Source organism: Microcaecilia unicolor, chromosome 6, assembly GCF_901765095.1.
Source record: "Microcaecilia unicolor chromosome 6, aMicUni1.1, whole genome shotgun sequence".
In the NCBI taxonomy this organism is placed as follows: Eukaryota; Metazoa; Chordata; class Amphibia; order Gymnophiona; family Siphonopidae; genus Microcaecilia; species Microcaecilia unicolor.
In genome coordinates this window covers 231,403,871-231,418,408 of record NC_044036.1, presented here as the reverse complement: position 1 = coordinate 231,418,408, position 14,538 = coordinate 231,403,871, and the positions used below count along the sequence as shown (strand labels likewise).

General features: G+C 42.9%; 1 protein-coding gene across 1 annotated transcript in view; it reads right to left on the bottom strand.

Annotated features, from left to right (window-relative positions):
* Positions 1 to 14,538, bottom strand: part of PNPLA7 (patatin like phospholipase domain containing 7) — a 2,530,065-nt gene that overhangs the window by 1,932,708 nt on the left and 582,819 nt on the right. Inside the window, exons 8-9 of the mRNA XM_030206608.1 lie at positions 13,289 to 13,429; positions 4,477 to 4,636 (exon numbers count right to left, since the gene is read on the bottom strand). Coding sequence (XP_030062468.1) covers positions 4,477 to 4,636; positions 13,289 to 13,429 — 301 coding nt within the window. The remainder of the gene's footprint in view (positions 1 to 4,476; positions 4,637 to 13,288; positions 13,430 to 14,538) is intronic.

Below are 14,538 nucleotides of genomic sequence, written 5' to 3'. Positions count from 1 at the left end.
GAGGCCTCGAGATAGATGGAGACCCACTCGATGCCTCACTGCTCACAGCGCGATGCGGTCGTTCGGCAGCCATTACCTGCGCTCTCGATGTGGATGCCGCCGACCTCGGTACCGATGTCGACGTCGAAGGACCGGACCAATCTGGAAAACGTTTCCCACATTGAGCCTCCCAAGCCACTTGAGTCCGTTTCTTCATCAACAGGCACAGCTTACAGGCAGCTGGCAGATAGTCGGGCCCAAGGCACTGAAGACACCACGCATGGGGGTCGGTACTCAAAATGGTCTGGTTGCAGCGAGTACAATGCTTGAAGCCGCTGGGAGTCTTCGATGACAAGGGCGGGGAAATAGCGGCTGCGAAATTAAAAGGCTCGATGGTGTCAAATAAAAAGGCAAAGGAAAAATATGACCCGGCCGAGCAGCCTAAAAGGCAGCTGCAACGAAAAAGAAAGGAAACTTCAAAGGGTGAAGAAAACTAAGAAATAAAGGAAAAAAAAAAAAAAAAAAAAATATATATATATATATATATATATATATATATATATACACATATATATGTATATATATATATATATATATATATACATATATATGTTTGTTTTTTGTATAATTGAAAAAACTACAACAGCTAAAAGAAAAAAGAAGAAAAATAAAGCGGTAAACGCTAATTGAGTCTCCTGGGCACACAACAGCACAGCGAAAAATCGTGTCTCAGACCGTGGAAAGAAAAGAACTAAGTAGGGACACGCTCGCGTCACGGGCGGGAAGCCGTTCGGCCCGCGCGATGGAGCATTCTAGAGACTTCTTTTTAATTTCAAGTTTGTTCCGGTCTCCTGGGCCGTCGCGGAGGACAACCCATCAGTGAGAACATTGAGCCTGCTTCTCCTCGGAGAAACCTGTTTACCTTCTTGAGATCGAAAACTGGATGAAAGGAGCCCCCTTTCTTGGGAACCATAAAAAACGCCCTTGACCCACTCTAAAGGTGAAACTGGTACAATCACCCCCAAGGGTGTTGCGAATTGAATGCCGCTTGCTTCGCATGGGGATTCCAAGAAACAATTGATGACATGACAGCACATGACCTTGCTGGATGACCTCTAAAACTCACTCTTGATCCCCTCCTCATAAAAGTTGGAAAGACACCCCCCTATGGTCAGAAGGGATGAGTGGCCCGGAACCCCATCATTGAGAACTGTGGGCAGAGGAAGTGGACAGGGATATTTGTTGAGAATTTCTTCAATCAGTCTGAAAGGATGATTTAGGCTGAAATTTATTTCTTGAAAAATCCCAACTTGGACTTCTTAGATTCCCTCAAGAGCAAGATTGGGAGGAAGGTTTTGGTTTATCTTCCAGTAGGTGGTGAAATTTAAAAACTCCTAACTTTCCCCAGAATGGGAGCTTAGTGAGATGCTGTTTAGAGGCCGTATCCACAGCCCAATGGTGATGCCATAACAGGTGCTGAGCCATAACCAATAAGGCAATCTGATTAGCTGAAACCGAAAAGAGATTGTATAAGGAGCCAGCAAGCTAAGCCAACTCAGTTTCAATACTGAGTATATCCTGAGGTGACAGTCGGATCATTAAGGAAGTCTGCTGCCTTCTGAACCCAGGATAAACAGGCCCAAGATGAATAAGAGCTACAGATAGACGCCTATAGGGACAATGCCTCCACCTCAAAAGGAAAGCTTGAGAACGGACTCCAGTTTCCTATCTTGCACATCTTTCAGAGCTATACCTCCTTCAACTGGAAGGGTAGTATTCTTGGTCACAGTCACCACAGGAGTCTCCTACTATGCCATGATCAGATTTTGCATGGCTTCATGAACTGGAAAGGGATTTTGGAGGGTGCTGCACTGCACTAACCTAGCTATTATGCGATTAGACATCAGGGAAATCTGCATAGCAGGAGAATTGATATGCAAAACCTCCAAAGCCTTGGTTATAATGGAAGGCAGCTTCTTTCTATGAAACATGCAAACAGCCATGGGGTCATCTGCTTCATCCAGAGGAATCTCCCCCTCCACCAACAGAAACCGTAGAGAGACTGCCCTCTGAGACTGGAGGAAGGGGGGGTGGGAGACATAACGTCCATGTCAAGCACAGAATCAAGTCTTCTCTCAGCCTCAGAAAACAAGGAATCCACAATGACAGTGTCACAAACTCAATGAAGGTGAGCCCTGAAAACCGTCTGCGGCAGGCGAGTCACTCAGACTAGGCACAGCACTAGGCAGAGTGCAAGCCTAGGCAGGAACCCAGAACAAAGCTAGACTGGAGGGATCTAGGAACAGGGCTTGGCTGCAGTAGGAGCCAGTAGCAGGGCTTGGCTGTAACAGGAGTCAAGAGCAGGGCTTGACTGTATGTGGTGCCAGGAACAGGGCTTGGCTGTAGCAGGAGCAGGACTTCGCTGTAGCAGGAACCAGGAGCAGGGCTTGGCTGTAGCAGGAACCAGGAGCAAAGAGAAAGGATTGCAAGAGTAAGGATTTCAGGAACCAAGGCGAACTTGTTGCGAAGGCAATGCATGAAAGTCCCAAGGTTCATTATAAAGGCCTTCACTAATTTTTTTTTGTTACATTTGTACCCCGCGCTTTCCCACTCATGGCAGGCTCAATGAGGCTTACATGGGGCAATGGAGGGTTAAGTGACTTGCCCAGAGTCACAAGGAGCTGCCTGTGCCTGAAGTGGGAATTGAATTCAGTTCCTTTTGCCCAGGAATGAGGCTTGGAACACACTGAGGAACACAGTAGGACACCACTGTGGGGCTAACATACTGGGACATCAGACTGAGGCTTGGATAGTCTCTGGAATCAAGCTTGGAGAACACAGAGGCAGCAGAGTCATCAGTGCAGGAGGAACTTAGTGCGGATAAGCCGCAGAGCCTGACCTCCAGAAGGAAAGGTGCGTCTGGACAGCCACAGTCATAACAGACAGACTGTGAAGCTGCAACATCAGACTGAGATAGAGAATGCTTCAATAAAAAAAGCCTGATGCATAAGTAATACAAAATCAGGTGAAAAGGGCACTTGAGATGCAGAAGAGACAGGGAGAGACCCTGAAGACCAAGGTACTATCTGAGAAGGAGCAGAAGGTCCAAACACTAAGGAAGAGAAGAATCTATAGGATTATTGGAAGAGTGGAGTTCCAAAATAGCTGCCACAGGCTGCTCGAGTAAAGAGCCAACAATGAGAGAAGCTCAGGAACCCAATGAGAGAAGCTCAGGAACCCAATGTGCCTGCCATAACTCCTTGCAGAAAGGGAAGGTGCCCTGGACCTAAACCTCAACAAAACCCTGTACTGCTAAAGAAAAACAGCAAAAAGCAAGCGAGGAAGTGCACACAGCTAGAGAACAAACTTCAAACAAATTGGAGCCAACTTCAATTAAATATTTAAAGCGGTACGGCATCCACCAGCACAGAAACTCATGCAGTCCATGTCACTGAGCTTGAGCACAAAAATGCTCATTCCTCTCCTCTTTAGAGCCACAAGCAGAGCTCCACAAACCTCTGCTGCCTCTTTTTTTATGCACTATGAAGAAGGAGAAAAGAAGTGGCAGGAGGTGGAGAGGATGGACCTGACAGCACCAGGTGTACTCCAGAAGGGCACCAGCTACTGCCTGTAACACCCAACTAAACCAAGGCTCAACTAAACCAAATTAGATACAGAAGCAAGGCCAAACAGCAGAATCCAGAAGCCTCTTAGAAACTGTCCATCGCCTGCTGGAGATAGAGATATACTAACTGAACAGAAGCGTATAAGAGCTCAGTTGTGCTCTCTATCTCCGCCTGCTGGCAGATGGACATAACCCATCCATTCCTAGATTCATATGCTGTTGATAAAAGGAATGTGCCATTTTTATTCTGCTAACTCCTAATAAGGCCCAAAGCAGATTACAAAAATCTGAAAAACAGAAAAAAGAAAAAAACCTCACCAAAATCTATAAAATGAAGCAACTTTACATTAAATGTTTTTAAACAAATATGTCTTCAGAGGTAGCTAAAAAAAAAAAAGGAATAGAGACTCATGGTTCTCAACATCTTGGTTAAAGAGCTCCAGGCCTGAACTGTCTGATAAAGTGAGCTATCCAATATCTTCTTACAGAGCACTCCCGATACTGAAGGAAAAAAATAAAAATAAACAGGAGTCTGGCTCTTGAAGATCCAAGGTTATCAGGAAATGAATATAAGACAATTAAATACTCTGGACTAGTGACCTCAAAAATCTTGTATACCATACATGCCAGTTTGAAAAACACTCAGGCCTGCATGGACAATGAGTGCAGACAAATTAAAGATGGAGTAGCTCTATCAAACTTTGTCAAATGAAAAATCATCCTTGCCACTACTGTATTTTGAAGTATTTTGAAGAATCTGAAGTTCAAAGTGAAGCTTTATAGAAATTGTAGAATATAAACTGTTATAGTAAAGTGCTCGAACCAATAATGAGATAACACATCACTAGAAAAGACATAAAATTTGCTCTTACATTTTCTTGGATGCAAACTTCCAGTTTTCCATCCTGTACAACATAGATACTGTTATCTGGCTCCCCAGGCTGGAAAACATATTCTCCTTCCAAAAAATGTATAAAAACCATGTGCTTGCACAGCTCCAGGAAAAGGGGCTTCTCAAAATGGCCAAGTACCCTAGGTATAAAACAGAAGAGATCAGTGATGCAAACTTGGTACAAAAATGTTCACATTAACAACATCTGGACACAGGAATTTTTAAAATCTGCCTACACCATAAAAGGAACCCAATCCTTTCTGATGCAGGTTAAGTATGCAGACAAAAGTGAGTGGTGTTCATATAAGGTTAGAGATTACTTAACAAGGCTGGACTACACCACTATTAGATCTAAGCAAGCTTTTTTTCTTTCTTCAATTTATAATATTTTCAAAATATATTATATATAGAAAATACAAAAGAAAAAACACATTCCAAATAAACAAAGTAAGAAGCAAAATTAAAACATCATTGTCTAAAGTCCACTTTTTAATAATAAGACTAACAAGAGGTAGATGTTAACTTCTAATCAAAGCCTATTCAAATTAAACACCCCTAATTAATTCTCTCAATCTTGTCATTAAGCAAGCTCCTTTTCTGAATTCTGTCCTATCACACTACCATTTGATTTCCTGCATCCACCATACTGTCTGAAATAAACAAGTTTTAACAAGTTAAACCAGACTTATTTAATGTTAGTAAATATTAAGGTAATAATTAAACAAACTCATTTTGAAAATTGCACGTTTCAGGTCCCTTTAGTTTCAAAGGTTGTGAACAGCAGGAGCTAATAATCATCAGGGTGAATACTTTGTCTTTTTTTTTTTTAAATTGTGATTAATTGATGCTGGCCTGTCCTACAAAGAATTTTTTGAATACAATTGATCAGTGCGATTGGGAGCAGCCAGGAATCCCAGGTTGAGAGAGGGGATGGATAGGGCACAGACAAGAGCAGCTGGGCATGGAGTAAGAATAGAGACAGAGACACAGGGCAATGCTGGAAAAGGGATGGATAGGGATGCTAAGAGGGCAGGTGCTGAACAGGGACAGAGAGGCGAGATGCTGGACAGGACAAACAGGGACAAAGAGAGAAGATAAACCTAGCGAGAGAAGAAATGTCAAATCGACAGGAGATCCAGGAAAAGCAGAAGAGAAATGCCAAATCAAATGGAAAAATAAAATGCTCAGACTACAAAGTTAAAAAAATTATTTTTAATTTATCAGTTGGAACATGTCAGCTTTTGGAAATATGCATCTCTGATATCTTGCATTTCCATTTCTGTTTCTCTAATATTGCTGTATACGCAGAGTCTGACTCCTTGCTTTTTCCAGTTCAGATTTTTGCCTTCGTATCTCTATTACTGGTCCGTGGTTCCTTGTTTCATAGTTGTTGATGGTTTGTCTGCGTTTTACAGGTGTGAGCAAGGTACGTTATTCTGCTAGCATGTAGTTTCTGTGTACAGATCTTTAGCAGTCTGTCTTCTCACTAGATAGTGTATTGAGGTTTTAGGGTTAGGTGTTAATATTTACAGCGCTGCCTTTTCACAGAAAAGGTTGGTTTTCTTTGTGTCCTGGGAGTTAGTGTTGTTATGGTACAGTAAGGTTCTGAGTGTGCTTTTGCACGAGTTTGTGCTTAGTGGTTTGAAGTGGAGGGATTGTGTGTTGGCCTTACTGAGGTGACTTCAGAACTTTAATTTAATTTTAGTTTGTCATAACATCAGAGAGGGTTTGTGAAATCATCAAATTAACATACATGTGTAACTTTTTCTTCTGAGATGGCAACACTAGTGTGGACATTTGGTTGTAGAGTGGCAGGGTGAGGGAAGGATGGTTCAAGGGGTTCTTAACCGTTCGCTCATATCAGGTCACATCAAATTCCACTACGTCTGCTGCATGGACACCTGAGTGTGGAGTACCGCAGGGATCCTCCCTCTCGCCAACTATTTTCAACCTAATGATGATCCCCTTGGCAAAACTTCTATCAAACCTTAACCCTTACATATATGCCGATGATGTCACTATATATATTCCTTTCAAACAAGACATTAATGAAATCTCCAACAAAATCAACCAAAGTCTACACATCATGAACACCTGGGCAGATGCATTCCGATTGAAACTGAACGCAGAAAAAACTCAATGCCTCATACTTACCTCCCAATACAACACAAATAAATTTACCGCTATTAACACACCTAAACTAAATCTGCCAATCTCAGAAACTTTAAAAATCCTCGGAGTCACTATTGACCGCCACCTAACACTTGAGACTCACGCGAACAACACAACCAAAAAGATGTTCTACTCCATGTGGAAATTGAAAAGAATAAGATCATTCTTTCCAAGATCTGTCTTCTGCAGCCTAGTGCAATCACTCGTACTCAGTCATCTGGACTACTGCAACTCACTATATGCGGGCTGCAAAGAGCAAATGCTGAGGAAACTTCAAACAGCCCAGAATACAGCAGCCAGACTCATCTTCGGAAAACCAAAATACAAAAGTGCTAAACCCTTACGTGAAAAACTACACTGGCTCCCACTCAAGGAACGTATCACCTTTAAAGTATGCACCTTAGTTCACAAAATCATTCACGGTGAAGCCCCTGCATACATGTCTGATTTAATAGACCTGCCACCCAGAAACGCTAAAAGATCATCCCGAACTTTCCTCAATCTCCACTTCCCTAAGTGCAAAGGCATAAAATACAAAGTACTGCATGCTTCAACCTTCTCTTATATGAGCACGCAATTCTGGAATACATTACCACGCAACCTGAGAACAATCTACGAACTAACCGACTTCCGCAAACTATTGAAAACTCACCTCTTTGAGAAAATTTATTGCAAGGATTAAAACACATGAAGTCCATACACACTAATAGAAATGCATCAATACGGCAGCCATAGGAGGGGCATGGGCAAATTAGGAGCGTTCCTGGAGGATCCAAGATGGCCGCTATGCACTTGTGACTAGCTGCACGCTCAGATTCCTCTTACCAACCATGCCTAAACGGAGAGGGAAGTGTACTGCCAAAACTACCCCATTACCTCCTTCTATTCCTGGACCGATGGATCGGTTCGTGAGCCTGCAGGGGACTGCAGTACAGGTCGGGAGTGGACCCTTGACGGGCGCTGCTATTTTGGAGGAGTCGACGGCGTCCCTCGGGTTGGATACAACTTTGAGCCCCGACCATAGAGCTCCGCCCCCGTAACCACCGATCACAAGCTCGCCGCTTCAGGGAGAGCAGGGGCCGGCGCAGGGACACGCTACGACCCCAATTGCTCTGGGGAATCGATTCCACCTTGATGAGAAGGGACGAGCTGGACCGACTGAAGTAATGGGGGAAAGAGACGATGGAGGAGAACAAGAGGAGGAACAGGAGGACATATTTCCAGCAGAGTTAACCAACAAGCCAACAGAGGTAACTTTGGATTCCCTTTCGGAATTAATGTCCCAATTGGGCTCAGAAATTAAAATCTTTAGAGCAAAAAGTGGAACAAACTGAAAAATCTCAGCAAGCTTTGGTAACTCGTATGGATAAAGTAGAACAAGAATCAAAAAAGATAGAAAATCTTCAAATGACTATGGTAAAAGATATTACTAATTTAAGATTAAAAGTTGAAACGTATGAGAACCATATGAGAAACCTCAACTTGCGATTTGTAAATTTCCCAAGAGTTCAAATGATCCAACCGCATGAAATGTTGAAAAGATATTTGCTGGAAAACTTGGGAATTCCGCAGGAGAATATTCCACCTTTTACTAAAGTTTACTACCTACCCAACAAACAAGTTATTCAGCAAAATCAACAGGAACAGAGACTTGAAAATTTGTCACAATTTCTAGAGACATCAGATACTGAATTAGCCACAGCGGCCACTTTGGTGGCAACTGTGGCTTTACCACATGATAAACAGTGGTTGTTCTCAATGTTTTTTAAGCATAGAGAAACTCTGTTTTGGGGTTTAAAAATTTCCTTGTTTCCTGATCTCTCTAGAGAAACCCAACGTAAACGAAAACAGTTCCTTATTATGAGACCAGCAATTCAACAGTTGGGAGGTGTTTTCTTTCTGAGATATCCATGAAAATGTATTGTTAGGATTGACTCTGTTAGGTATGTCTTTCTAGATCCTTCTCAGCTCTCGGCCTTTATCGCGTCTAAAAGAACTTCTAGTAGCTTTAAAGAAAGTTAGCATTCTCTTCATAAGTGCATGATTTCTTATTTTGCATTTTCCTGAATCTCCTCATAAATTAGAATTTTGGATCCTCTTTATTGTTAGGACTTGAGTATTATATCAGAAATATTCCAGTTTGGAAATAATGATTTTTTGTTCCTATGATATAATACTATCCTTCAAGTTGTATCTTGAATAAATGTTTGTAAAATTCATAAATAAATAAATAAATAAATAAAAGAGAAAAAGAAAAAGAAAAAAAAGAAATGCATCAATACACTCTCTTCTGAATTCTCTCCCCCCCCCCCGTATTTTCACCACACTTAAAACTCTACCCACAGATAAAATTGTATACCCTAATGTTCTCTTGCTATTGTTTATCGCCCTATCATTTCCCCATTGTTACATTCCATTGTTCTATTCCCCAAATGATGTTTTGACTTTGACTTTGTCTTCCCATAACTCTTCACAATGTAACTCATAATCGTACTTTAACAAATTGTATTTCCATCATTCACAATGTATTGTAAGCCACATTGAGCCTGCAAATAGGTGGGAAAATGTGGGATACAAATGCAATAAATAAATAAATGGTAGGTGTGGCAAGGGAATTGGAATGGGGCATAGAGCAGGGCAGTGTTGGGTTTTTCTCTGTTAAAAAGTTGACAATCCTACCTGCTGAGGTTTCCCTAGATACTCTTTGGCTTGCTATAGCAGATTTAGGGAAAATTTTGCTACATGTAAATGTGTTGTGATTTTGTCTTTAGCAAAATATGTCTTTCTAGGAACCTGTACACGTGACATCTTTTTTGGCTACCAGGGGTGTTACCTCTCCATATTAGCAGTGGGCTTGAACTGAATAATTTCTGGTTATTTTCATTGCTTAATAATAGGTCTCCTATGATAGCATTGTGCTTATATGATTTAGTTTTTTTGTACAAGTTTTACTTTATTTGAAATGTCATAAATAAAAAATTTAAAACACATCTTATCAACAAGGGGCAGGGCTAGGCAGGGGACCCCACTAAACTAGTCTACTCAGAGCTCCACAATTGCTAACACCAGTCCTACATACATACTGTAGTTTTGCAGACTATAGGCCAAATGTAAGTCCTAGGCAAACTACTAGTAGCTCATAAATTAGTTAGCATGGCTTTTCCCCAAAGCTTTAACTTCCTCAACCTTCTCAAAGTTTACTGCCCTAAAACGAGTAATATCTGCAATTTTATTTCTCTACTAGCACCCTCTCCTATATGCCATTTTATGCTCTACTTATATAGCGAAGATACTTACCTGTAGCAGGTATTCTTCGAGGACAGCAAGCTGATCATTCTCACAAGTGGGATGACAATCCGTGCCGGCCCAGGAATCGGCATGATAAATAGCAAAAATCTGTCTACAGCGTTCTGGTGTGTGTGCAGCACACCATCACTAACGCGCGGAGTGCCTTCCTGCCCACAACGCGACTGCGCACTTCAGTTTTATCCAAAAGCATAAGAAAAAAAAGAAAGAGAAAACAACTCCAAGGGGAGGTGGGCGGGACTGTGAAAATGATCAGCCTGCTGTCCTCGGAGAATACCTGCTACAGGTAAGAATCTTCGTTTTCTCCAAGGACAAGCAGTTTGAATCATTCTCACAAGTGGGGTATCCCTAGCATCCAGGCTCACCCAAAACAACAAACATTGGTCAATTAGGTCTCGCAACAGCGAGGACATAACGTAGATTAACCTGGAAATATATACAACTAGCTGACAGTGCAGCCTGGAACAGAAGAAAACGGGCCTAGGAGGGTGGCGCTGGATTTTAGACCCCAGATTCTGCCACACTGATTGCCCAAACTGACTGTCGTGTCGGGTATCCTGCTCAAGGCAGTAGTGAGATGTGAATGTGTGGACTGAAGACCACGTCACAGCTTTGCAAATCTCCTCAATGGAGGCCGACTTTAAGTGGTCCACTGACGCAGCCATGGCTCTAACATTATGAGCCATGACATGACCTTCTAAAAACAGTCCAGCTTGGGCATAAGTGAAGGAAATGCAATCTGCTAGCCAATTGGAAATGGTGTGTTTACCGATTGCGACTCCCCTCCTTTTGGGATCAAAGGAAACAAATAACTGGGCGGAATGTCTGAAGGGCTTCGTCCGCTCCATGTAAAAGGCCAACGCTCTCTTGCAGTCCAAGATGTGCAAGAAGTTTTCAACAGGGTGGGCATGAGGATGGGGAAAAAGTGTTGGCAAGACAATCGACTGGTTCAGATGGAACTCCGACACCACCTTTGGCAGGAACTTAGCCACCAAGAAAACGACCTTCCAGGTCAAGTACTTCAGATGGTAGGAATTCAGTAGCTTGAAAGGAGCTCTCATCAACTAGGTGATTAAGACAATGAGATCCCATGACACTGGTGGAGGTTTGATAGGGGGTTTTGACAAAAGCAAACCTCTCATAAAGCGAACAACTAAAGGCTTGCCCAGAGACAGGCTTACCTTATACACACTGATGGTAAGCACTAATTGCACTAAGGTGAACTCTTACGGAGTTGCAGTGGCATTCCTAGGGTGGCTGACACCCGGGGCGGATCGCCAATGCGCCCCCCCCTGCGGCGAAATGACACCTTCCCCCGGCGAAACAACCCCCCCCCCCAACTCCCCCTTCATTATCTCCTCAGACCCTTGCTGAATTCTTTCACAACAAGGTTCAAAAGATAAACCTTGCTTTCTCTACCTCACCACCTCTCCCTCCACTAGTCCGTTCCCCTCTCTCTCCTTCCCCTCATTCCCTTTCCTGAAGTTACTATTGAGGAAACTACACTTCTCCTTTCTTCCTCAAAATGTACCACCTGTTCCTCTGATCCCATTCCCACCCACCTTCTTAATGCCATCTCTCCTGCTCTTATTCCTTTTATCTGTCACATTCTCAACCTCTCACTTTCCACTGCGACTGTCCCTGCTGCCTTTAAACATGCTGTGGTCACACCTCTCCTTAAGAAGCCTTCACTTGACCCTACTTGTCCCTCTAATTACCGACCCATCTCCCTCCTTCCTTTTCTCTCCAAATTACTTGAGCATGCTGTTCACCACCGCTGCCTTGATTTTCTCTCCTCACATGCTATTCTTGACCCACTACAATCTGGTTTTCGCACTCTCCACTCAACCGAAACTGCGCTTACTAAAGTCTCCAATGACCTATTACTGGCTAAATCCAGAGGTCAATATTCCATCCTCATTCTTCTTGATCTTTCCGCTGCTTTTGACACTGTCGATCACAACATACTTCTCGATACCCTGTCCTCACTTGGATTCCAGGGCTCTGTCCTTTCCTGGTTCTCTTCCTACCTCTCTCTCCACACCTTTAGTGTTCACTCTGGTGGATCCTCTTCTACTTCTATCCCTTTGCCTGTCGGCGTACCTCAGGGTTCTGTTCTTGGTCCCCTCCTCTTTTCTATCTACACTTCTTCCCTTGGCTCATTAATCTCATTCCATGGCTTTTCCTACCATCTCTATGCTGATGACTCCCAAATCTACCTTTCTACCCCTGATATCTCACCTTGCATCCAAACCAAAGTTTCAGCGTGCTTGTCTGACATTGCTGTCTGGATGTCTCAACGCCACCTGAAATTAAATATGACCAAAACCGAGCTTCTCATTTTCCCCCCCAAACCCACCTCCCCGCTCCCCCTGTTTTCTATTTCTGTTGATGGCGCTCTCATTCTCCCTGTCTCCTCTGCTCGAAACCTTGGGGGTCATCTTTGACTCTTCTCTTTCCTTCTCTGCTCCTATCCAGCAGATTGCCAAGACCTGTCGTTTCTTTCTTTACAACATCCGTAAAATCTGCCCCTTTCTTTCCGAGCACTTTTCTCGAACTAGAAATCTGTTCAGGGCCCTTTGGTCTAGGATGGGATGCATCCCCCCTGTCTTTTTCTGCACAAGGAAGTACCTGGAATAGAATCCCTGCCCTGCCCTGGTGGAACGGGTTCGACCGCATGGGCCTTTAGAAGGGCGGAGAGTTCCTCTGCAAGTACTGCCATGGGTGTAACATACACTGTGAAAGCCATGTGGAACAACAATCTCAACATCTGCCGAACAGCGTGATCACGTAGTGGGCGGGAAGGCACTCTGCTTATGCACGGTGGTGCGCAGCACGTGCACCAGAAGGCTCTAGACAAATTTTTTGTATTTATCATGCTGATTCCCGGGCCGACGCAGATCATCGACCCACTCGTGAGAATGATTCAGCCTGCTTGTCCTCGGAGAACATGCAGGATTCTCAGAATCCCATACAATTCCCTACTGTCTATTTCATACCACTTTAAATTAGAACTTTTAGCAAAACAAAAGCACACATACACAGAGGCATCAGATAATTGTCAAATGATCACAGCCTGTGAAAATGCGCTCATGGGTTCTGACCACAAGTAGCATGGTAAATGCATGCTAAACAGGGCATTTACTATTCCTCCCCAATGCTTAGCGAGCAGCGCAACAAACATTGGCACTGCTCCCGCAGCATTGGGGAGGAATGGGGATCTCTGTCCATCATGCATTTGTATGCTTGCAGTTCCCCCCACTCCTCCCCACATGAAGGGGACTAGAACAGATTGTGCCCTTTTCCAGCCTTACCTAACATTCTTCAGCATATACAGGACTTCGGATGGTAAATGGGAGTTCTGTACATCAAATTCTGTCAGATCTGCTTCCAGCAGGGAAGGAGGGGGCTCCTTGGGTTGCAGTGTGGGATACTCTTTCTTATAACGAAGTATCCTAGGACAGAAAATCAAGAAATGGAAGACATCTCCCTACATGTACACGATAAGTTCAGACTTACAACTGGATGGGCAATCCTAGGTAGAAACCTTGGATGCTGCCAAATGCATCCAGTCACCTGGAACGAATACTCATGAGATGTATTTGTATACAATAGATCTAGGATATGTTGTGCATGTTTTGGTTACCTTGCAGAGAGGTATTAAAAAAAAAAAAAAAAAGAGAATGGAAAGGAGAAAAATTATGTTGGACCCAAAAACCAAGGTATTCAGTGCTATACAAAGGGCTGTGCAAGTGGTGCAGCCACAGAGTGCAAAAATTGCTCCTCTTATTGGAGGTGGAAAAGCAGGTTTGGGGGGGGGGGGGGATCGGTGTCAGCGAGCGAGTCACACAAAGCACAAACTCAACTCCGTGTGATCCTGCAGGCAAGACCCAATCAAAGTTTATGCTCTGTACCTGAAAAGAATGAAACCTGCCATTTTACATTTCCTAGAATCCTTCTAGGAAATACAAATGGAAGGGATTTTATAGGTTTAACACAATTTTCTCTTTGGAGATAGAGGAGTGTGGTAGCCGTGTTAGTCCACTCTTAAGGTTATCAATAGAAATCAAACAAAATAAAACATGGAAAAGAAAATAAGATGATACCTTTTTTATTGGACATAACTTAATACATTTCTTGATTAGCTTTTGAAGGTTGCCCTTCTTCCTCAGATCGGAAATAAGCAAATGTCCAATAAAAAAGGTATCATCTTATTTTCTTTTCCATGTTTTATTTTGTTTGATTTCTATTGATAACCTCTTTGGAGATGTAATCTTACTTTTAATCTTGTTTAAATGACACTTATGCAATCGTCCAAGTTGGATGATACGTCAGTAATATGATATTTTTTTCTATATATCTTTCTGTTTAATATCTTTTGCTAGTAGGGTAGGCTGACCTTTTTGTAGGTGTTCTGGTTAGATGTAGAATTTTTTTTTTTGGGGGGGGGGGGAGTGGGAGGCTTGAAAACTTTACAATTTTATTCATGTAACATGTGATGATTGCATTTAGCTTTCATTGATAGTTAGATTTCACATTTTTGCGATTCGGGAGTTGAGACTTG